The 23,845-nt window shown below is 36.3% G+C and overlaps 1 protein-coding gene across 7 annotated transcripts in view; it reads right to left on the reverse strand.

Annotated features, from left to right (window-relative positions):
• Nucleotides 1-427: 427 nt before the first annotated feature.
• CUNH2orf42 (chromosome unknown C2orf42 homolog) overlaps nucleotides 428-23,845 on the reverse strand; it is a 41,105-nt gene continuing 17,687 nt past the window's right edge. For all 7 annotated transcript variants that reach the window (XM_045828508.1, XM_045828505.1, XM_045828509.1 and 4 more), the window contains 8 exons: nucleotides 22,738-23,573; nucleotides 20,638-20,748; nucleotides 18,138-18,242; nucleotides 16,553-16,657; nucleotides 12,753-12,860; nucleotides 11,353-11,453; nucleotides 9,794-9,956; nucleotides 428-1,086 (listed from right to left, as the gene is read on the reverse strand). In XM_045828508.1, coding sequence (XP_045684464.1) covers nucleotides 878-1,086; nucleotides 9,794-9,956; nucleotides 11,353-11,453; nucleotides 12,753-12,860; nucleotides 16,553-16,657; nucleotides 18,138-18,242; nucleotides 20,638-20,748; nucleotides 22,738-23,560 — 1,725 coding nt within the window. In that variant the 5' untranslated portion in view covers nucleotides 23,561-23,573 and the 3' untranslated portion in view covers nucleotides 428-877. The remainder of the gene's footprint in view (nucleotides 1,087-9,793; nucleotides 9,957-11,352; nucleotides 11,454-12,752; nucleotides 12,861-16,552; nucleotides 16,658-18,137; nucleotides 18,243-20,637; nucleotides 20,749-22,737; nucleotides 23,574-23,845) is intronic.

Genomic DNA, 23,845 nt, shown 5'->3' on the forward strand with positions numbered 1-23,845 from the left:
GATACTTAACCTCAGAGAGGCTGTTCCTTTTACTTTATAAAAGAAGGGATTAAGACCTAAAACTCAAAGAAGAATGAAGACTAAATGAAAAAAATAATTAAGTAGGTATGCAAATTAAAATACCTGGCACATAGTAGGCATAAAGAAAATGTCCATTCCCTTTTCTCCTTGAAAACAAACTTCCATTTCTGTGTGTCTCATATCTCCATTCTGTGGGTCAATGAACTCAGAAGTAGGAACTGAATTTTACCAAATGTTAAGTATTTTAGAGAATAAAGAAGGAAATAAATATCAAGTGAATAAGCAATTACAAGCATTAGTTTGACTTGTCAATATTCCCTTGATACCTGGACCACTTTTTCTTATTTCGCTATCACCTAAATCCCCCTAAAAAGGTTCAAATTTTATATCAGGCCAACACAAGGTATAATTTGGAAAAGCTAGTGACACTGTGCTTTATTTGGTAACAGACTAAAAGGGCATGACTGGAACTCTGACAGGATGGTCCTTAACATTCTTCTTAACCAGGGTATTATCGACTATCCAACATTGTTAGTGTACGGTGGAGTGTTGCTAACTACTTCAAAGGTGAATTCTTTAAGAAGGAAAGTGAGCTGATATTTTTTTTTTTCCTTTAAAAACTCTAGCCAGAAATACCACCCCATTTATAATGAAGACTATACACAGCAGCACCAAAAAGGCTATTTATAAGAAGAGTTTTTCTTCAAGAGAATCCACCTGGATGTGTTAAGAAATTGCATCTTAGCTAAAAGCAGTTCACTGAGGAACAGGGCCATCTAAGTACCTAACTAGTATTTAAAGTTGTCAAGGGGTGAAGATGTGCAAATTTAGCAGCAAAAGACTCTTTTGTTTTGCCTCAAGGGAAAGCGATGGTGGTCAGAGGGGCTAATTCCAAGGGCTGGTCCAGGGGTGGCCGCTGGTCTTGGTACTCTGCCACATGTCCGTTCCGGTGGTGACCGTACTCAAACTTGATCCGCAGCTCGCCAATCTTGGATTGTGGAAGGATATCTGGGATCCACTCGATGATGAAAGGGGTTGGTTCCTTTTGATCTGGGGAAGTGTTGCCTGAAGACAAAAAAGGAACACTGATTAGTACAATTCCAAAATTTGACTCTGGACAGATTTTACTCCATTCAGGAATAAAAGAGAAAAATAAATTAAAAAATAAACTGAATGAGGAAAAACAAGAAAAAAAGAACTGAGGGGATGTAAAAGCAATGACTGCTGTATCTATCCAAAAGAGAATTTCAGGGAACTGTCTGGCATCCTTGAATAAAATAAGATCAAGACTTTATGAAAATAGGGCCAGAAGAATCATAAAGAGCCTAGACTGAAAGGAAAGGACAGCTGAATTAGATTAAAAGGGAGACTAGTAAGAAATGGTTGTTTCAAGAAAACCAGAAAGAAACAATTAAAATCTATGTGGTTCTAAAACATATTACAAATCCTTAAAAAACCAAAAAAGTGTGGTACTGGCACAAGTCTATACAGATTAAAAGAACAAAACAAAGATTCAAAATGGACACAAACAGAATAGAAATCTAGTATTAGGGTAAAGGCAGCATTTTCAGTTAGTAAAAGAAATAGAAGTATTTCTTATAATAAGTGGTGTGCATCAAGCAGATAACTATCTAGAAGAAAATAAAAGGTGACAGAATCTTATCCTGTACCTTAGCTCAAGATAGATTAGGTTCCAGCCCTGGCCAGGTGGCTCAGTTGGTTGGAGTGTCATACCATACACCAAAAGTCTGCAGGATCCCCAGTCAGGGCACATACAAAAATCAACCAATGAATGCATAAATACTGGAACAACAAATTGATGTTTCTGTCTCTCAAATCAATAAATAAATTTTAAAAAAGGAAATCTAATCCCCAATGTGATGGTACTTGAAAGCGGGGTCTTTGGGAGGTGGTTGGGTCATGAGAGTGGAGCTCTGAAGAATGAGTGCACCTATAAGAGACCCTAAAGAGAGCCTTCACTCTTTTTGTCACGTGAGGACACAGTAAAAAGATTGCCATCTATGAATCAGGAAGCCGACCCTCACCAGGCATCAAATTGGCCAATGCCTTGCTGTTGGACTTCTCAGGCTCCAGAGCTATAAGAAATAAATTTCTGTTGTGTATAAGCTACACAGTTTATGGTATTCTGTTATAGCACCTTGCATGGACTCAGACAAGTATATAATTTACATTGATGATATTAAGATTAATAAACAGAGCCCTCATTTAAATTGGAGATAGAAGAGCCTAAAAGGAGAGCTCTCTCACTGTTCTACCACTCATTGTCTATTACCTCAAACAGGGAAAGGCTACTTTCCACCTACAACAGGAAGATGTGTTTCTACTCTACTGCTCCAGCAGACAGAAGAAGGATCTTCTCACCTGGCCACCACTCAGGCAATGAAAGATGACTGTTACAACTCAGCCTGTGAAAAGCCACTACACTTCAAACTCCAAGTTTTCTCCAATGGACTCATTACTTAAAACAATCCTCTTTGTGAACAGTCCCCATTCCACTATAAAAGAATATTTCCTCCCCTTTGTTCTCTGGATTTGCATGTGGTTCACCGTTCAGCTGCAGGTCCTGAACTGCAATTCTTTGTTGTTTCCAAACAAACCCATTTTGCTGGAGAAATACCTGACTTTGTTTAAGGTCAATATAACATCTGTCAATAACTTTGTTGTACCAAAAAACACTGTGTTCCAATGCTTAAAGACTTTCAGAAATATCAGACAGCCCTGGGGGTGTGGCTCAGTGGCTGAGCACTGGCCTGTGAACAGAAAGGTCACCAGTTCCATTCCCAGTCAGGGCATGTGCTGACACATGCCTGGGTTGTGGGCTAGGCCCCCACTTGGGAGTATGCAACAGGCTATCAGTTGATGTATTTCTCGCACATTGCTGTTTCTCCCCCAGCCTTTCTCCCTCCCTTCCCTTCTAAAAGCAAATAAATAAAATCTTTTTTAAAAACAGAAAGAAATATAAGACATTTAGAGAAACATAATTGTAACAAAAATTGTATCATGAGCCTTTGGTCTTTAGCAGGTCAAAGAGATAATAAATAAAGATAAAGAAGACTTGAATAATAAAATAATGACTCCTTTTAAAGCTATGTTAGACTTTATAATAGGTTAAATAACATATTTGCTAGTACAAATTCATATATTAGGTTAGTGAGAAAATACTTCTAAATTCCTAAAAAAAATAGAAATTGAAAAGGCATATATTCTGACCCCAAACTATTAAAAATTGATAACAGAATATAAAAATCAAAAGCCTCAACCAACTGGAAATTTTAAATAAAAAGTATTGAAGACACAGAAAAACTAAACTATAATTATAGATTATTTAGATACTATCAATAAGAACCATATTCTTATTATCAAATATGAATATAAAAGATTAGCTGAGAATACCATTTTAGAAGTTATATAAATAATTCCAAGAAAATGTAAGACTTAAGAAGCTAGGTAACATCACACAGACAAGAGCAAGAAACAAAACAAATTTAGAACAATTGGATAAATACAAAAGCCAATTCTTTGAAGAAGACCATAAAACAGACAAAATTCTGATAGAGTATATAACTTCAGAGTTAGAATAGATTTTACAAGTTGTGTGATGATTGGCCCTGACCAGGTAGCTCAGTTGGTTACAGTGTCCACTTGATAAGCCAAGATTATGGTCCGATCCCCAGTCAGGGCATATACAGAATCAACAAATAAATACATAAATAAGTGGAACAACAAATTCATGTTTCTCTCTCTCTCCAACCCCCCCAAAATCAATAAATAAAAAATTAAAGTTATGTAATAATCATCTACACCAAAAATTAGTAAAATGTACATTGTTAACTTTAAACAAATAGCCAGATATTTTCCCAGTAAAATGGGTTTATTAAGGAATAAAAAAGAAATGCAATTTGAGACAGTGGTCAGATGGTGAACCACAGTAAACCCAGAGAAACAAAGAAGAGGACTGCACAGTAAACCCAGAGAAACAAAGAAGAGACTTAAGAGGGGGCTATTGTAAATGAAGAGTCCAATGGAGGAAACTGAAAGTTCAAAGTTTAGTGACTTTCTATTGGCTGGCTTTTCAGTCTCCCATTGGCTATGCTGCTGCTACTGGGTAAGGAGGAATCTCTTCTTCCTCTTGCTTAGGTAGTAGTTTCACTTCTGGTCTATTGGAGATGCAAAGCACCTCTCTTCCTGTTGGGGTCGGTAGTGTGCACTGGAAGCCGTGTGCTCTCTCTTTGGCCTCCTGACTCCATTTTAAATGAAGTCACTGTTTAACAATTTTCACAACATTGTTTAAATTTGGGATGAAAATAGATGAATTTCAGGAAAAATATAAGTTATCAAAAATGACTCAAGAAAAGATATAAACCATGAATACAAGTATAAATCAGAAGAAACTGAACAGATTTTAGAGAATTACCTGCAAGAAAGGATTAGGTCCAGAAAATAATTCTTTTAAACATTCATGTAATACAAATTTCCTAAGTTATATAATTTGTTCTAAAGTTTTTCAAAATAATTTTCCATATAACTTTTACCAAGACCCCAAAAATGACAGCCTCCAAAAAAGAAATTGTAGGCAGATATCACTATGGATAATAAAAAGTATGAAATAAAATATCAGCAAATAGAATATACATATTTCTCAACAATCAAATACCAACTAGGACTTATTCCAGAAATACAAGATTATTTTGAGATTATAAATTTATTTAAAATTAATTGCACATGGGTCAAAAGACAGACCTCAAAAAAATGATAAAAAGGCATTTCATAAAATTTAGTATTAATTCCTAAAAAATGCTTAATAAACTGAGAATACAATGTTGTTACAATAATGAAAAAAATCTTTGAAAATAATAACCAAAACTCCGGTATTTAATAGTGACACACAGAGTAGCTTTTCCCAGAAAAAATATTTTCTGAAATGCTAATGGTATTCCCCTGAAGTCTTCACTGGTTAAGTAAATTTGGAAAAACTTAGAGTAATAAAGTTTAACAGATGTTTTTATTTCAGGACCTTTTTAATATGCAAATTCATTAAATGAATTTCTAGCCCTGGCAGGGTAGTTCAGTTGGTGAGAACATGGTACTGATACACTAAGGTTTCAGGTTTGATCCCCAGTCAGGACACATACAGAAGCAACCAATGAATGCATCAATAAGTGCAACAAACTGATGTTTCTCCTTTTCTTTCTCTCTGAAATCATTCAATTAAAAAAAATTAAATTTCTAAGAGAGATAAATTATATTCTAAGACACTACTCCCTACTCCAACATTTTCTGAGATCTGAATGTATCTTAAAAACCAGAGTAGTGCCCTGGCTGGTGTGGCACAGTGGATGGAACACTGGCCTAAGAATCAGAAGGTTGCTGGTTCAATTCCCAGTGGTGGCACATGCCTGGGTTGTGGGCCAGGTCCCCAGTAGGGGGTGCATGAGAGGCAACCACACCTTGACCTGTAAGTAAATAAACAAATCAATAAATAAAAATCTTTAATAAAAAGAGTAGTTTTCATATGGCAAAGTGTCTTTCCCACCAAAAAAGTTACTGGTACATTGACTGAGCATCTTACAATCAAGGGTCTTACAATCAAAGAAATACAGTATGTAGCATTTCTCAAACCTATCAGATTGGCCAAAAAGCCCATATAGTTTTCCATAAAGTAAGGCACATTTTTCATTTTCACCAAAAACTTTATTGATTTGTATATTTTGAGTATGTTGGCTCTCTCCTGCGTGGTATAGCATTGATTGTTCTTTATTAATGTCTCAATTTGAGTGCTATCAACTTCAACTGATTGTGGGGTCTTATCCAGTGAGAGATCTCCAGCATGAAACTTCACAAACCACTTTTGACACGTTCAATTAAGCACAATACGTCCATGCACTGCACAAATCTTTTTCATGTGTCTCAGTCTCTTTTTACCTTTCTTGAAATAAAAAAGCATAATATACCAAAAATGCTTAGTTTTCTCCATCTTCAATATAAAAATGTCTACATAAAAATCACCAATTAGATAAGTTTTTTTTAAATGAACACTGACATGACAGCTGTCACAATACAATCTAACAAAATTGTTTTGAATAAAGTTAAAGACAACTAAGCGCTGCTAGAGCCATCTTAGGGAACATACCAAACGAACTTTTTGGCCAACCCAATATTTGACCATGGAATGCTTTTTTTCACAGAATACTTACCACAACCTCTTCTTCAAGAGACAGTTGGAAAATACTATACTGGAGGAGTTTTTGTATAGTCTAAAATGATAATTATGGCTGCTAGCTTTACTATTATTCATTATTGCTCTTGAAATCCTAGCTAATTTAACAAGAAAAAAATGATACATAAACATACGATAGGAAACAAAATTATGATTATTTTTCAGGTGAATATAATTGATTTCCCAGAAAACTAAGAGAAACAGCTATTATCACCACTAGTAGTTCATTAGCCCTGCGGAGGTCACAGCTGATCTGAGAGATACAAACTCTTTTCTTAGATATTGTTACATATAATGGGTGCATGGGTTCAAGGTCATGATTGGTTGCATGTCTGTATGTGACTAATGTTAAGCCATAAAGTTTAAGCCATTTTCTGGTCATAACGTGTGTTAGATGCTATGCATCTAAAACAAGTTGCTTATCAAAATAAATAGTGAAAAGCATTTATGCTTTGAGCACAGTAATATTGTTTGTGATACAAACATTTTGCAAATCCAACTACTGAAGATTCTTTTTAAAAAAATTATTGTTCAAGTACAGTTGTCTGCAGTTACGCCCCATCACTCCCCCCACAACTATTGAAATTCTGATTAATTAATGTAATGACATTTTTTAAAAAGATTTTATTTACTTATTTTTAGAGAGAAGAAAGGGAGGGAGACAGAGAGGGAGAGAAACACCAATGTGTGGTTGCCTCTCATGCATCCCCAACCGGGGACCCAGCCCAAAACCCAGGCATGTGTCCTGACTGAGAATCAACCAGTGACCCTTTGGTTCACAGGCCAGCACTCAATCCAGAGCCACACCAGCCAGGGGTGTTAAAGACATTTCTTGGTTGTATTTTTTAGCAATATCCATGTTTCCATTATTAGAAAAGAAAAATTTTTATTCTTTTTATGTTTTTATATTTGTTTAATATTTCTAGGTTACAACTGAAAAAAACTGTACAATTTATTATGTAAATATAATAAATGCAAACTTGTAGTGCTTTCATTTTTTTGCATTTCAGCACATACTAGTAATGAATATACCAAATATATGTGACCGACGCTGTAATTATTTTGACCACAACCTCTGCAAGGTTAAAGGGGCCAATTTGATAGTATACTAAATCAAGAGCATTTTCTATAAGGGTAGTAGCAAGTTAGAAAAATGATAAACATCCTATTTATAGGAGTAAGAAAATATATGCATAGGAACATAGTCACATGAATTTGACAAAATAATTCTCCTAAAAGAATAAACACAAAATTAGAGAAATGAATGAGGCTCCCTAGATAGATAGCAATGCTCAAGTAATTAAAATTATGGCTGGCATTCATTCATTCATTCTTCAATCAATAAGTCTTTATTGAATGCCTATTATGAACCAGGCACTATGCTATTTTGGGGTATAGTGATGAACAGAAGAAACATAGCTCACTGCCTTGAAAGAGCTTATAGTCTAGTTAGTGGAAGGAGAGATAAGAAATAGATGGCTAGAAGTGCAAACTCTGGAGTTCAAAACTGCCTGGTGTTGAAGTCCAGCTCCACCACTCACTAGTTGTATAACTGAGCAGGAAGACTGCATCTATCTTCACCTCAGTTTATTCATCTGCAAATAGAGATCACAGAATCTACCTCTCAGTAAGTTAATAAGCATTAAATTAATTAATGCACTGTAAATCACTTAAGATTAATATCTGACACAGTAGATGCACATTAAGTGCTACTTGTTATAGTTGTCATATTATTAAATATTTGTATACAAGCATTTGTATATTGTATTTGTATATTATACTAAATACAATATATTATTTTTATAAAAATAGACAAAGAAAAAGCAATTCACCCTGGCTAGGTAGCTCAGTTGGTTAGGGCATCATCCCTATAGAGTAAGGTCAGAGGCTTAATCTCCAATTAGGGTACATATAAGAATCAACCAATGAATGCATAAATAAGTGGAATGACAGTCCTGACTGGTGTGGGTCAGTGGTTTGGGTGTGACACTGCAAACTAAAAGGTCATTGGTTCAATTCTTGGTCAGGGCACATGCCTAAGTTGCAGGCCAGGTCCCCAGCTGGGGGTGTTTGAGAGGCAATGGATAGATGTTTCACACATCGATGTTTGTCTCCCCCTCTGTCTCCATCCCTCCCCCACTCTCTAAAAACAAATAAATAAAATCTTTAAAAACAAATAAGTGGAACAACAAATTGACGTTTCTCTTTCTCAAATCAATAAATTAAAAAATTCATCAAATGCAAAAGACTGATATAAAAAATTTACTCTCAGTATTGAGGATAATGCAAATTAAAAGAGTGACATAACATTTTTTTGCCTATCAAATCAACAAAGATTAAAAAAAATTCTTTTATACATAGATGGTTGGAGTAACTTATATAAATATTACAATCTTTATGGAGAGCGGTATGACAAAAACAATCAAAGCCCTAAAAGTGTACATAACCTTTGACCCTTCAATTTCACTTTTAGGAATTTATCCCAAAGAATATCCTAAAGAAGTTAGGAAATAATTAAGTAGATAAAAGTTTTATCTAAACAAAAGTTAAATCTACAAAGAAGCACTAATTATAACAACAAAATGTTTGAAACAACTTAGAGGATTGATTAGAGTGAGGTACTTTAATATATGAATTTTATGCAGTTGTTGAAAATGTATTCACAATAGCCAAAAGGATGAAGCAATGCATGTGTCTCTTAACAGATGAACAGATAAACAAAATGTGGTATACATATATAATACTCTTCAGCCTTGAAAAGAAAATACATTTAGATACTTGCTACAACATGGATGTTGACAACGTTGTGCTAACTGAAATAAGCCAGTTACAAAAGGACATATATTATATGATTCTATTTACATGAGGTACCTAGAATAGTCAAATTCAAAGAGAGAGAGAGTAGAATGGTGTTTGCCAGGGGCTAGGAGGAGGCAGAGTGGGGAGTTAGTGTTTAATGGGAACTGTTTTAGCTGAGAAAAATGAAAAAATTCTGGAGATGGATGGTGGTGATTGTTGCATAACTATGTGAATGTACTTAATGTCAGAGAACTTAAAAATGGTTAAAATAGTAAATTTTATATTATGTATGTCTTAGAACAATAAAAAAAGTTAAAAAATAAAGTTGAAGGTAGACACGGAAAGCTCGCTATTCATTACATATTTTTAAATGAAAAGGTAGCTGAGGTATGATCCCGTGTTTTAGAAACTCTTCAAGCACAGAAAAGAATCTGGAAAGGTTTACACCAAAATCTTACTGGTGGTGATGTCTGCAGTGGGGGGGTTGCAGGTGGTTGTTCTTTTTCTTTGTTATAAAAATCTATGATTTCTCTATAACAAACATGTATTAGTTTTATAATTTTATTTTTAAAGCCCTAGCTCAAATGAAACAAAATACCTTATGCCATGATTACCTTTACAAGGTGAATAAATGTGCCTTCTTTGTTTAAGGTCAAAATCCAAAGTGTAGGACAATGAATTACACATAGTTGACCTTCACAGGAAGATGCATTACTAAAACCACCAATCACTTACCAACTTTGAGAAAAGTTTTTAGTTCCAAGGGTCGCAGCACTGGTTGCTTTTCTATACGACCATAGGTTTCTGCTATGCTCTCTACTTCCACTTTAGGGCATTTAAACAGCTCATAAGTCCCATCCCGGTTCTGGATAAAACTACGGGTAATCTCCAAGGGCATCTGGACATGAAGACAATACCAAGAAAGCTGAGAAAGAAAAACTTTCAAAACAGACAAACACTTGGATGAGAATAGATCTTTTTACGTATTCATTCTTCCTTATTAAGCACATTAAAATTAATTAAACTTCCCCTTGTATTTTCTGTTTTTTTCCCCCTTGTATTTTCAAGTAAATTCTGTCAACAAATCTGCCTTTTTTCCCTTACATCATTCATGGCTTGGCTTTCATCTTTTCTCTGTAACGTTAGTATGAACCCCAGCCAAACCCTACTGCACTGAACCCCTAACATCTATCTACACGACCACTACTGGCACAGACCTGCTCTAAAATTGGTTTTCATTCCTTCCCCTACTTCTCTGCTAGAGCATTCTCCTAGAAACTCTATTGATAGCACCTACAGCTGACCTCACCATCCTGTGTGCTTCACACCATCCTTGGGACTGAGCCAGACAGAACTTGAACTGAATTTTGTCTTTGCCACTAAACAGCAGGGTGAGCTTCTCATAGCCTGTTTCTCATCTGCAAAATACATGAATGAGGTGATACAGGTAAATAACGCCCAACAGACAGAAGCTCAACGATTATTAGCTCTCTTTCCTCATTTGACTTTGCTCTTGGTTGCTTGTTGGCTCCCAAAATACCACTTGTTCCAGGCAAGAAGCTGCCTCTGTGATATCTTGCATATAAGGCTTGCATCTTGCGTCAAATGTCTTTAGTGCTAACATAGGCTTTCACTAGGGTTCACATGTAAGTTCTATAGATACCAAGCAATTTATTCTTTTTCTGAACATAACAATGCCTTAAATTAAGGTACTCTTAATGCATCAAATCACATTATATTGAATTTTCTACAATATTCCCTTACTGTAAGAACAGAAAAATCCTCCAATTTTCAGGTTCTGCTTGAAAAAAAATGTTTAAAATATCTAATATTTTCCTTGTGAAAAAGAATGCAAATTAAGGGCCATTTCTCTAATTGAAACTAAACTGCAGTTCAGTGAAGAACATTTAATTGTGTCAGGCCTACTAATTTCACAAACAGTATATCATTTCAAATTATATATTTTTTAGCTACCTGCCAGTTAATCTAGGGCTTGCCATAGCTAACAGAAGATCGTTATTAATTTACAAGAAAAACCATTCCTGTTTTCTGATCTCAAAGGCAAAGAAAAAGAATACTCCAATTTAAGATACTTTTTGAAGCTCTAGGGAATATCCATTAAAATCACAGTCAGCACTTATAAAGCCACAAATATTTCTAAAGAATCTCTTCATATTAAAAAAGAATTCTCTCTGGTATCTATAACTCAAGGAACTGATACAAACATATTTCCCGCAGTTGCTTCCCTCCCTTCCCCTCTCTGCCCTCCCACTATTGTAGAAATAAACTCTTACCTCAGGGGTATCTAAAATTTGTTTAACTTGCAGGATATTAGTGATATGCCAGGTATACTTGGAAAAGGTTCCCAGTGGCAATGCATCTTTTCGAACAAAAGCTTCAATGTGAAAAGGGAACAAAATTAGCCTACCAAAAAGTAACATTCTCCTTCACCATTTGTCTCCCAGTTTCTAGAGATTTCAGTGCAGTGCTATTCTTTCCTTATAGAATCTCAGCACATTTATAAAAGAAAATCTAGAGGCAAATATACAATAGGGTTTGACATAAATGTAATAATTAAGTGGTAAGAGTTTCTGCGATATAAAGTCTCTGATGCATCTTTGAGATGCTGCTTATTTTTGGTACCTTAGAAAATTGTTTCTTTGTTTGGTGAAGCTACATGCACAGGACTTCATTATAAAACAGCTCCTTACAACCTCTTACAACTTTAGATATATCAGAAGTCAAATCACAGTCCTTAAAATAATTATACCAAGTTTAAGCCTGTTAACATGGTTGCCAATCCATTGCCCTTCCTGCAGGATTATGAAAGGATTCCACCAAAAGTCTGCAAAACTAGCTGAGGGATGGGTTAAAAAGAATGCATTAGGCCTAAAGTTTAAACTGAAAGAAAGAATCAACACTGCTTCAAAAGTCAGGTAGATAAGTTATGAAGACAAAGATTTTCATAACTCTAAACATAGTGATTCAAAGCTTGCATTATTTGAAAACAGAATTAAACCTCAAACAGCCCCACAGTCCCTATAATATCATCAAATAACAATTTGCTTAAGAAATAGCATTAATTTCTAGCTATAGTTACTCTTGGCCAATCTGCCCTGAAAAATCCTTTCTTCCTCCTTTTCTCTCACTTACTACCTTATACTACCCAGTAAGTATGTCAACATGTCTAGTAGAAAGATGTTATATATGAAACCAAGAAATAAGTACCAGAATAACGTAAAGTGTTCCAAGCCAAGAATTACTCTAAAGATAAAATCTTCCTTCATCAAAAATTAAGAGTCACAACAAGTAAGTTTTAGTTTTTGATATATACTGTAAAATGCTTCCAAGAAGCCAGCCCAAATAATGGCTGGAGCCTGCAATGCTTTTGTTGAAATTGGTTTCTGTCTAGAAAATATCAAACTTCCTGGGGGGTGCCTTCATTGAACTTCATTATTGTTTTGTTTTGTTTTTTTACCAAGTCTGCACTGTCAGAATTATTCCATTAACTTGCACTGGAGTAAGTATGAGGCCACTGAAGTGTGACTATTATTCCAAGAGCTGACTGGCTAAGGCTTAGTGCATTCAGCATGCAACTAGAAGTTATAATCCTGAAAATTCCACATGACTTTCCCAAACACAATTCTCTAAGGTCAAGACATTTGTTGCTACTCCTGAGGAAAAAATCCCATACCTGTGGTGGAGTTGGGAAGCCGTTTTTTTGTACTTCCTATAGATATTCTTTGTTGCAGGGCATCAAAAAAGGACTGAGGAATGTGGAACACCAGTGGTTCTGGTTTGCCTTTAGGAAATAAAGAAACTCTTAAAGAAATTCACATACAGAACAACAAAGGAAAATATATAAAGAAACTCAATGGACTTTCTGATAGGTAGAGAAATGGAAGAAATGGAATTGAAGGACAGTAATAACTCAAAATACTACTTTATAGAGATTTCTTTATATAGAGGCAAAAAGAATTGATTGACCTTTATGAGTCAAGCACTGTCACTAGCCCTACTCTTGATCCTTTGAAATCATAAAAGTATAGCAGGCACTTATTCTGCTATATTCACCAAGGATAACTTTTTTTTATACATATTCTTTACTTAATCTTTTTATTATTTTGATTTCTTTTTTTTAAATTTATTCACTTTTAGAGAGGGAAGGGAGGGAGACAGAGAGAGAAAGAGAGAGAGAGGAAGAGAGAGAGAGAGAAACATCAATGTGCAGTTGCTGGGGGTTATGGCCTGCAACCCAAGCATGTACCCTGGCTGGGAATCGAACCTGTGACACTTTGGTTCGCCAAGGATAAGTTTTTTTAAAAAACGATTTTATTTATTTTTAGAGAGGTAAGGGAGGGAGAAAGAGAGAGAGAGAAACATCAATGTGCAGTTGCTGGGGGCCGTAGCCTGTAACCCAGGCATGTGCCCTGACTGGGAATCGAACCTGCGACGCTTTGGTTCGCAGCCCACACTCAATCCACTGAGCTACGCCAGCCAGGGCTACCAAGGATAACTTTTCAAATTCCCAATTTTTAAAAAAGATTTCATTTATTTATTTTTAGACAGAAGGGAAGGGACGGAGACAGGGAAAGAAACATCAGTGTGTGGTTGTCTCGAACGTGCTCCCCCACAAACCCAGGCATGCACCTTAATGGAGAATTGAACCAGTGACCCTTTGGTTCACAGGCCAGTGTTCAATCCACTGAGCCACACCAGTCAGGGATAGAAATGTTTAACAAATCTTTCAAAGAGACAAGACAGTAGGTCAACCAAAGTCAACAGAAAGAATGTTAAAGGGAGGGGTTGAAAGAATTCTTAGTTTTTCTTAGGAAACTGTCCAAGGGGCTACTTAGCCCCAGCAGAGGGAAAACATCCAGAACCACGTGGATAAAATACACCTGAAAGAAAGTATATGTTTATTCCATTTAAAGAAGGGTCAAGTCAAGGAACATGTATAAGGAACCCATGGACAAAGACAATGGCAGGGGGCAGTGACGGGGGGTGAATATTAAAAGGGGGAGTTGGGGGATGGATAGGGCAGGGGAGAGTAATGGGGGAAAATAGGGACAACTGTGATTGAACAAAAAGGAAGGAAGGAAGGAAGGAAGGAAGGAAGGAAGGAAGGAAGGGAGGGAGGGAGGGAGGGAGGGAGGGAGGACGAAGGAAGAAGGAAGAAGGAAAGAAAGGGAGAAAGAGAGAAAGAGAAAGAAAGAGAGAGAGTGAAGGAGGGAAGGAGGGAGGGAGAGAGGGAGGGAGGGAGGGAGGGAAGAACGAAATAAATTAGCCCTGGCTGGTATGGCTCAGTGGTTGAGTACCAGCCTTTGAACCAAAGGGTCGCTGGTTTGATTCCCAGTCAGGGCACATGCCTAGGTTGTAGGCCTGGTCCCTAGTGGACAGTGGGCAAAAGGCAACCACACATTAATGTTTCTCTCCCTCTCTTTCTCTTTCCCTTCCCCTCTCTCTAAAAAGTAAATAAAATCTTAAAAGAAAAAGATTCTTAAAGACAGTTCAGATACTTTTTGAAACAAAGGTCAGGCCAAGGAAAATTAAAATGAAAGGTCTTCTGGAATTTCATAGACAGAGATTTATGTTCTTTCAATTGATTTTGCCTACTTCATTGAATGCACAATGTCAGTGACAAACTGTCACTGCTTTTAAGGCACTAGAATATTAATATCAGGGCAGCTTAGAGAAGTCAACACATAAATTAATTTTAAAATCTTTCATGTTGAAATTAGATTATGGGCTATCTATGAGATCATAACAGCTCTGAAAGAAGTGCTAATTCACTAGAACTCAGAGGATATGACTCCAGAGCCTAGGTTTATAAATTAATCTTTTTTAAAGATTTCATTTATTTTAGAGAGGGGAAGGGAGTGAGTAAGAAAGGGAGAGAAACATCAAGGTGTGGTTGCCTCTCGAGCGCCCTCCACCAGGGACCTGTCCCACAACCCAGGCCTGTGCCCTGACTAGGAATCGAACTGGCCACCCTTCAGTTCTCAGGCCAACACTCAATTCACTGATACATACCAGCGAGGGCAATAGATAACATTTTTAAAGAAAAGAAAAACATAGATTCTCTTTTTAACCCTCCTTAGCTTATTTTATTTTCTAAAAAGTAACTTCTGAATTAATATAAATAAAACTAAAATATATTTCAAGACCTCCATTCTTATCCCTTTCCTTACCATAAAATCATATCTGGTCTAATCCTTCAATACTCATCTTCTTTTACTGAGTATCTGCCATCAGGCTACTGTTCAGTTTAGGGTACTTGTTTTTAAAAAATGGTATTCATAAGCTGAAACATAATTAGCAAAGAACATCAAAATGATATGAGGTCTGTAAATATACCAATAGTGTCTGAAAACCCAAGATGTAACACTGTTAAGCAGTGCAGTGGATGTGTGTGCAGTAGCAGGACTGTTTTTTGAAAACGGAACAGGACTATTTCATGTGGCTAGAGTACAGAACTAGAACCAAAGGAAGTAGTATAAGCAAACATGTCCACTTAGCATGAAGAAGGACTCTTACAGCTATCACTGTTCAACAATGTTATGATCTACATCACAAAGCAGTGAGCTCCTCATCACTGGACAAAGCCTGGAAAACCATCCATCAACGATGTTTTAAGGCAATGGGCAAAGACTGGCTAGATGGTCCATGCTGAAATTGTTGAGGTTCCATGAGTCTATCATAATCACACCCAGCCTGCATTCTCCAATCTTCCTTAACATTTCTATGTAATATTATATAATTATTTTAGTTTCACATGTTTAGATTTTCTCTAAACTTTCTCTCTGATTGCTTCAATTTAAGTTTGAGAATCAGAATGATTTTTGTCTTCTTTTGTTAAGTTTATTGATTTGAGAGAGAGAGAGAGAGACATACATCCATTTGTTGTTCCACTTGTTTATGCATTCATTGGTTATTCTTGTATATGTCCTGACTGCAGATGGAACCTGCAATGTTGGTATATCAGGATGATGCTCTAACCAACTGAGCCACCTGCCCAGGGCAGAAGGATGTTCTAAGACTTCTGTATCTCCCTTATCAAACACATCCCCCTCAAGATCAAAGCTATCTACCTTTACTTATTATTTGCTGTGTTTTTCCTCTTCTATTTCTAAATTCATTTTGCTGATCCTGCCTTTAAATTATGTGATTATTCATTTCTTTCACTTTATTTCTACTTTTTGTGGTCCTATGTATTCTGGAGTCAAAGCCAGTCACTTTTCCTATGAAAAGAGAACTCTAGCCCTGGCTGGGTAGCTCAGTTAGTTAAGAGCACTGTCACGATATACCAAGGTTACAGGTTTGATCCCTGGCCAAGGCACCTAGAAGAATCAACCATCAAATGCATAATTAAACAGAACGTCAAATCAATGTTTCTTTCTAAAATCAATTAGAAAAAAAGAGAAAGAACTCTAGCATAGTTACTTTCATTTCTCCTATTTTTATCAACAGCTCAGCTGGTTGACCAACACTTACCATCAAACTGATAGTGCATGGTTTGATGGATGCGTTCTGTGACACTGGCCAGCCAGTCCTGGAAGGACAAGGTCACTTGTGCCTCATCTAACAATTGACCACAGGCTAGAAATAAACAAAAAAACAAAGCTTTAGTAACTTATATTTTTTCTTACAGAATAATCAGTTAACTGAACTTTTTAAAAGGAAAGGGTTTATACAGATTTTTTAAAAAAGAACAATAAGCTAAAGTTCAAAGAAATTAAGTAAAATGGAAGATTCTAGAATTGTTTTAAAGAATCCATTTAGAAAAAAAGAAATGAAAGCTTTGAGGTACTAATAGGTTCAAGATTAGTAACCACAGAAAGTTTGCAGCCTTTCAACAAACACTAAACTGAAAACTGAAGAACAGCCTTGTAGAATGGCTGTTTTAGGGATCTATAAATTGGTCCTATTTCTGATTAATAAATATATCTCTACCCACAGAGACATTCTATTCTATTCCATTTCTTCCCCTGAAATGTCTTCACATGTCTGAAGTATATTCCCTTTTACAGAGAAATACCAATGTCATAACTACCATTTGAAATTAAAATTCTCATAGGTAAATGCATATAGTGATAATTTAGAAGAAAAGCTATTTTCTTTTTTCTTTGTACCAAAGGAACTGATGAAAATTTGTTGAAAATTTTCTACCTAATACAGTTGATCTGTTTATTTCCTAATCTTCCAAAAACATTTATTCCTGCAATGTGTAAATTCTTAATTAGTTAATTAAGATTTGGTCTTGTATTACTTTATATTTACGTATTGGTGTTCAAAATCAGAGTATGAGGACAGGGATGATGTCTAGTTTGTAATCACCCAGCCACATTGTATGACTGACCATAGCACAGTAAGTATTCAATAAATTCTACCAACATTGAACTAAACTATTTTATACAATGTATAAAAAGAGTTAAAAAAAAAGGTTGATCCCCACAAGTCTAAGCTTAATTATTCTCAGTTGAAAAGTGATGTATAACATATAAATATGTTATATTTGAATTGAGTCATTCTGCCTTCCTAAATTCAGAATGATAGCCATGCTATTGCTTTTAGATACGTTTTCAAACTTCACTAACTGTGGAAAACAGACTATACTTGTCTTTCTTAACAAATATTTATCCCTGAATAATTATAAAACATGATTCTTCTTAAACTTTAAATCTCCATATCAACTGCATGCAGGTATTAAACAACGGAAAACAGACTATACCTGTCTTTCTTAACAAATATTTATCCCTGAATAATTATAAAACATGTTTCTTCTTCAACTTTAAATCTCCATATCAACTGCATGCAGGTAATAAACAACAAGAGGGAAAAATCCTACAAAATACCTTCTGTCAAAACATGTCAGTAATTTTTGTTGCATTTTTATTTAAAAGACACATTTTGGTTTCGAGCCTGATTTGAGACCAATGGGACAGGACAGCTTCAGTCCCAGTGCCTATCAGTGTTTATCTTAGCATTCCTTGGGGTACGTTTCTTTGAATTTATTGCTTTTACCTTCTTTCAGATGATTTTCCACCTTTTTAGCCTATTCTGGGGCAGGGAAACTTACCCTGCCTTTTCAGTGAGGAAGCGACGACAGGCTTTTTCAGGCCACTTTTCCTTAGATTACTGCTAACTGCATCTTGAGGCAAGAGTGAACTGTTCGTCTGTGCACCTAAACCATAAATCATGATAGTGTTTAATAACATGTCTGTAGAATATAAATAGATTCTATGCTAATTTCTGAAGCTTCTAAAACATAAAAAGTCTTTGATAATTTCTAAGTTAGCTTCAGTGTCTAAAAGGGAGTAGCATTAGCCTTTATACACAACACTTTAAGTTTCCAAAACTCTTTATAGGAAACGGGGGAAACCAGAAATGAAAGGAAGAAAAAAAGTACACCCATTGCTCCCACCTCTCAGATAACCACTATTAATTTTCTGGTGAACTATCTTCTATTTTTCTATGAATAGATCATTTTGCTCGTTTTGTGATTTTAAGTAGCCATGATTTTACCAGGACTACTAGATTTGGCCAAAAATTTTTTTACATTTCAGCCCTGGCTGGTATGTCTCAGTTTGTTGGGCATCGTCCTGCAAAGTGACAGGACACTGGTTTGATTCCTGGTCAGGGCACATGCCTGGGTTGAGGGTTTGGTCTCCAGTTGGGGTGCACATGAGAGGCATCCAATCAACGTCTCTCTCTCCCTCTCCTATCAGTGTTTCTCTCCTCTCTTTTCCCCCTCCCCCCTCTCTAAAAATAATTAATTTACTATTTTTTACATTTAAAATAAATACATTTTTAGCATAAATATGTTCCAAAGATTGCATGGGAATTACTTATATTAAATACTTACACTAAAAATGAATTCATTGCTTGTCTAAAAACCAAGTTTGAGCGTTCTGTACTTTACCTGACGACCTGAGTGACCTAAACATTTCTCCAAATTCTTTATAATCATTTTTATTGGTTGCCTGATATTCTATCAAGTGGTTTTATCTTGGTTCATTTAACTATTCCCAGTGGTTGGCCCTTAGTTGTTTCTAATTTTTTAATATTATAAATAGCCATAAAATGAGCATCTCTGGGCAAAATGCTTTTCCTGCACCAAGGATTATTTCCTTAACAAAGATTATTTAGAAGTAGATTACTGCATCTAAGGGTAAACACTATTTTTGAATTTCAAGTTTTCCTGGGAAAGACCAGTAAGTAAACAACAACGTCTGCTCTACACTGCTGCCAGAATTACCTCTTACAAACATGAAAATGATCCTGTCACTTTGTTCCTCCACCTTGTCCAACTTCTCAGAACCCAAACTCCTGTGTATGACCACCTGACTGACCTCCAGCAATAATCCCTATGAATAGGAGCATTTTTCAGGTTCCTAACAGGAACTGTAAACTACTGTCACATATTATTATGGCAATTTACACCACACCAGCCATGCCAGAGAGCCTGAATTTCACCTTTACCTGTGTCTCATCATTTTAGAAATTTTTGCTAATTTGATAGCAAAATGCATCTTATTCTAATTTTGTATGTCTACAATTTTTGCATTTCACTGTTCACTAGTGAGTTTAGAGTTTGGTCCACATTTGTGGACCAGGTAATATTTTCCTTTTATTTAGAGTCTGTGTCTTTTGACATATATCTCATGGGGTACTTCAGCATTTTCATATTGATTTATAAGAGACCTTAAATGACAGTAGTATTATTTGAATTTAAAATGTATATAGCCCTGGCTGGTGTGGCTCAGTGGATTGAGCCCAAGCCTGCAAACCAAAAAGCTACCAGTTTGATTCCTGGTCAGAGGGCATGCCTGGGTTGCAACCAGGTCCCTAGTTGAGGGTGTGCAGGGGACCTGTCTCTCTCACATCGATGTTTCCCTTCTTCTTTTTCTCCCTCCCTTCCCCTCTCTTTAAGAATAAATAAATAAAATCTTTTTTTTTTCAAGGAAGAAATCTCACTTTTTCTTGTTAAGATTTTATTTATTTATTTTTAGAGAGGGAAGGGAGGGAGAAAGAGAGAGAGAGAGAAACATCAATGTGCGGTTGCTGGGGGCCGTGGCCTGCAACCCAGGCATGTGCCCTGACTGGGAATTGAACCTGCGACACTTTGGTTCGCAGCCCACGCTCAATCCACTGAGCTATGCCAGCCAGGGCTAAATAAATAAAATCTTTAAAAAATATATATATGAAAACGCAAGTCATAAACTACATTCCTATGATAGTATGGAATATATAATGAATTATTGTAACACATTTCTTAAAATACTCTGGATGAAAACCTCCTAACACTGTTCTAAGGTAAGTGAAGGTGTAAGACTAGTCTGAATGTTTAAGGAATGGAAAAACATATTCAATAATAAAAGCTGAGTTTGGATTGATCTTATATTTAGCCAGTAAAACCAATCTTAGCTTGACTGGACAAAGAATCATCAATGGAGGATAAAATATTTTCAGGAAAAAAACCATAAAAACTGTTTCTTGTAATTGCTGAGATTCAGTAAAACACATAAACAATCTCTAAAGATAATACCATCAAACAAACAAATCAAACATCTTCTCACCAGATACTTCATCCTTTTTCCTCTTCTTTGCCTTAGATGGAGTAGACTCACAAGCTGATATTGTTGATTCTGAATGGCAACCCAGCTGGGGCACAATAATCTCTTTAAGACCTAAAATATAACAGATTTCTGAATTACTAATACCATCCAAGAGGAAGTATGGACTCTGCTTATAGAAAAATTAATTTAGTCTTGGCCAGGTGGCTCAGTTGAGTAGAGCACTGTCCCGTGCACCAAAAGATGGCAGGCTCAGTCCCTCGTCAAGGTACATACCTATAGGTGGTGGGTGCAGGGAGGGCATGGGGGGCAACTGATGTTTTTCTCTCTCACTCTTTCAAATCAATAAAACATATCCTCGGGTGAGGATATAAAAAAAGAAAAATTAATTTATAAAAATCCAAATTCCCCAATAATGGAGTGATTGCTTGCATTAAAATAAGTTCCTTCGAAATACAAATCAAAACAATGACATACCACTTCACACCTATTAGAATGGCTATTATGAAAAAACAAGAAATAAGTTCTGGAGTAGATGTGGGAAAAAAGGAACCCCTCATATATTGCTGGTGGGAATATAAACTGGCACAGCAACTATGGAAAACAATATGTAAGTTCCTCAAAAAGAATAATAGCCCTGGCTGTTGTGGCTCAGTGATTGAGTGTCAGTCTGTGAACCAAAGGGTCACTGGCTCCATTCCCAGTCAGGGCACATGCCTGGGTTGCAGGCCAGGTCCCCAGTGGGGGTGGCATGACAGGCAACCACAGATTGATGACTGTCTGTCTGTCTGTCTATCTCCCCCTTTCTCCAAAAATAAATAAATAAAATCTTAAAAAAAAACCACAGCTACCATATGACCCAACAATCCCTCTTCTGGGTATAGATACCCAAATAATTTAAAATATTTATTCATAAAGGTATGTATATTCCTATGTTCACTGTTACATTATTCACAGTAGCCAAGACATAGAAACGTGTCTTTCGATGAATGATTGAATCAAGAAGATGTGGTGCATATATACAATGGAATACTACTCAGCCATAAGACAGACTGAAATACTGACATCTGCCACAACATGGATGGATCTTGAGAGTATTGTGCTAAACAAAATAAGTCAGATGGAAAAGGACAAAAAGCATATGATTTCACTCACATGTGGGATATAAAACAGAAAGCAACAAACAGAAAAAAACAAAACAAAATCAGAAACACAGACAACAGTCTGAGGGTTACCAGAAGGGAAAGGGAGGGAGGAGGATGAACAGGGTAAAGGGGGTCACATATATGGGAGACCAGACTATGGGTGTTGAGCACACAATGCAATATACAGATGATGTATTATAAAATTGTATATTTGAATCTTAATGTTATTAACCAATGTCATCCAAATAAACTTAATAATAAAAAAAGATTGTGAGGGTAGGGCTGGGGGGTGGGCTAGGGTGGGGGTAAAAGGCAGAAAACAGTACTTGAACAACAATTAAAATAAAATAAAATAAAAAAAAGATTGTGAACCTGCAAAAAAGTTCCTTTAAAGGCCATCCAAAAACATGTTTATAGCACATTAACTTGATAGAAGGATCTACAGAGAAATGTAAAACTAAAAAGTTGGGAGCTGCTGCCAATTAGAAATTATTTAAAAGTGAAAGTAAAAAGCATTTACAATATTAAAAAATATATATGTATATATATACACACACAACAAAAGATTTGATTTACAAACTTTAAAGGTTTTCTTTTGAGCAAAGTACTTGTTTTCCCTAGCTTCAAAGATAAGAAGCAAAAAAGCCAAAATAAAAGGGACTTCTTTTTTTGTTTTTATTAACATAGGCCATCTGTGGAAGAGTAAAAGAAATCAAAGCAAAGCTAACTTTACTAGATTCATTGTCTCAATGAAAATGTCGGAGTGTCTTGATCATTAATTTCAACCAACCAACCAACCTTTATGCAAGTGCTGCCTGGGATTAAAAGAAGGAATGCTTTTCATTTGAATTATCTAGCAACTGCTTCTGAAGGTTGCTAGGACAATCTCCAAATGCCATCAGTGGAATTCTTTCACTGCCATTTTAGAAAAACATAGTGTGTCAACCATACCACCTACCGCTGGAATCAAAATTTAGGAAGTCTGAGAATTCCTGAGCCAATGTCTCATCACTGGCAAAAGCACAGATGCAAGCAAAGAAATGAATGCATCTCTGTGCTGCCTCATCCTTGGAGGCATTCGACTTGTGCGATTTCAGAGTCTGGCAGGAGCAGAAGAAACGGCGCTCAGGCAAGCTTTTGGCACTGATTTTCTGCACAAAGGATGTATGCAAATACCCCAAACTATGCTTCTGGCTTGCCTTGCATTTCACCACCAGTATGTTTTTAGTAATTCTCTGTACAAGTGGACCAGTGGGTTCTGTGGCCAACTGCCAGATGGTTTGCTTGGTTTCCGAGGAAGCCTGCATTGCATTCAGAACTGAGCTCTTTAGAGTCAGAGGGGTGGCCTCTGCCTGACAGTTCACTGCCAACTTGATGTGCTGGCACTGGTTTTCCACAACACCCTGGGTGGCAGCTTTCAGGCAGGAGGGGACATAACACCGTCCAGAGCTCAGTTGAGTGATGATTGTCCCATCTACTGTCTGGATTGTTGTCTCTGAAACACCTAGCTCCACAAAGCATCGGTAATCAGGGCCCCGGTCTCTTTGTCGCACTGAATAGACCTGCAGATCAGAGCCTGTTATGATTTTGACAGCTTCAATGCTAGGCTGCTTCCGTGCACCATAGCGGAATATGGTTCCACATGTCTTGTTCTTACAGCTCAGTCCACGGGTTCCATTGTATGTACCGCATCGGGGACACTTTCTGATTCCCCTCAATGTGGCTTTCCCCAAATCAGATAAGAAAGCTGGGACTTTAGTCCTCAGAGAGTTTGGTTCCATTTTTTATAGGCCCCTAGAAAAAGCAATAAGCCCATCAGCATGAGTATATATACATGTACACGCACACAGAGTTAAAATCATTTATGATATTTAGTACAGAAAATGAAATGCAAAGAAACTATCTACTATTTTCAAATCGTACCCTCAAATACAACATCGATTTAAACCCTCAAACAAAATAAAAATGAAGAAAACACTGCCTTTCAAACACTGCCTTGTAGACAAATAAAGCATTACTGTAGGTTCAATCTTGTTATACAACAACCTAGATTAGTGAACCTAATC

The sequence above is a fragment of the Phyllostomus hastatus genome, unplaced genomic scaffold, assembly GCF_019186645.2.
Source record: "Phyllostomus hastatus isolate PE091 unplaced genomic scaffold, TTU_PhHast_1.1 phas_scaffold_78, whole genome shotgun sequence".
Taxonomy (NCBI): Eukaryota; Metazoa; Chordata; class Mammalia; order Chiroptera; family Phyllostomidae; genus Phyllostomus; species Phyllostomus hastatus.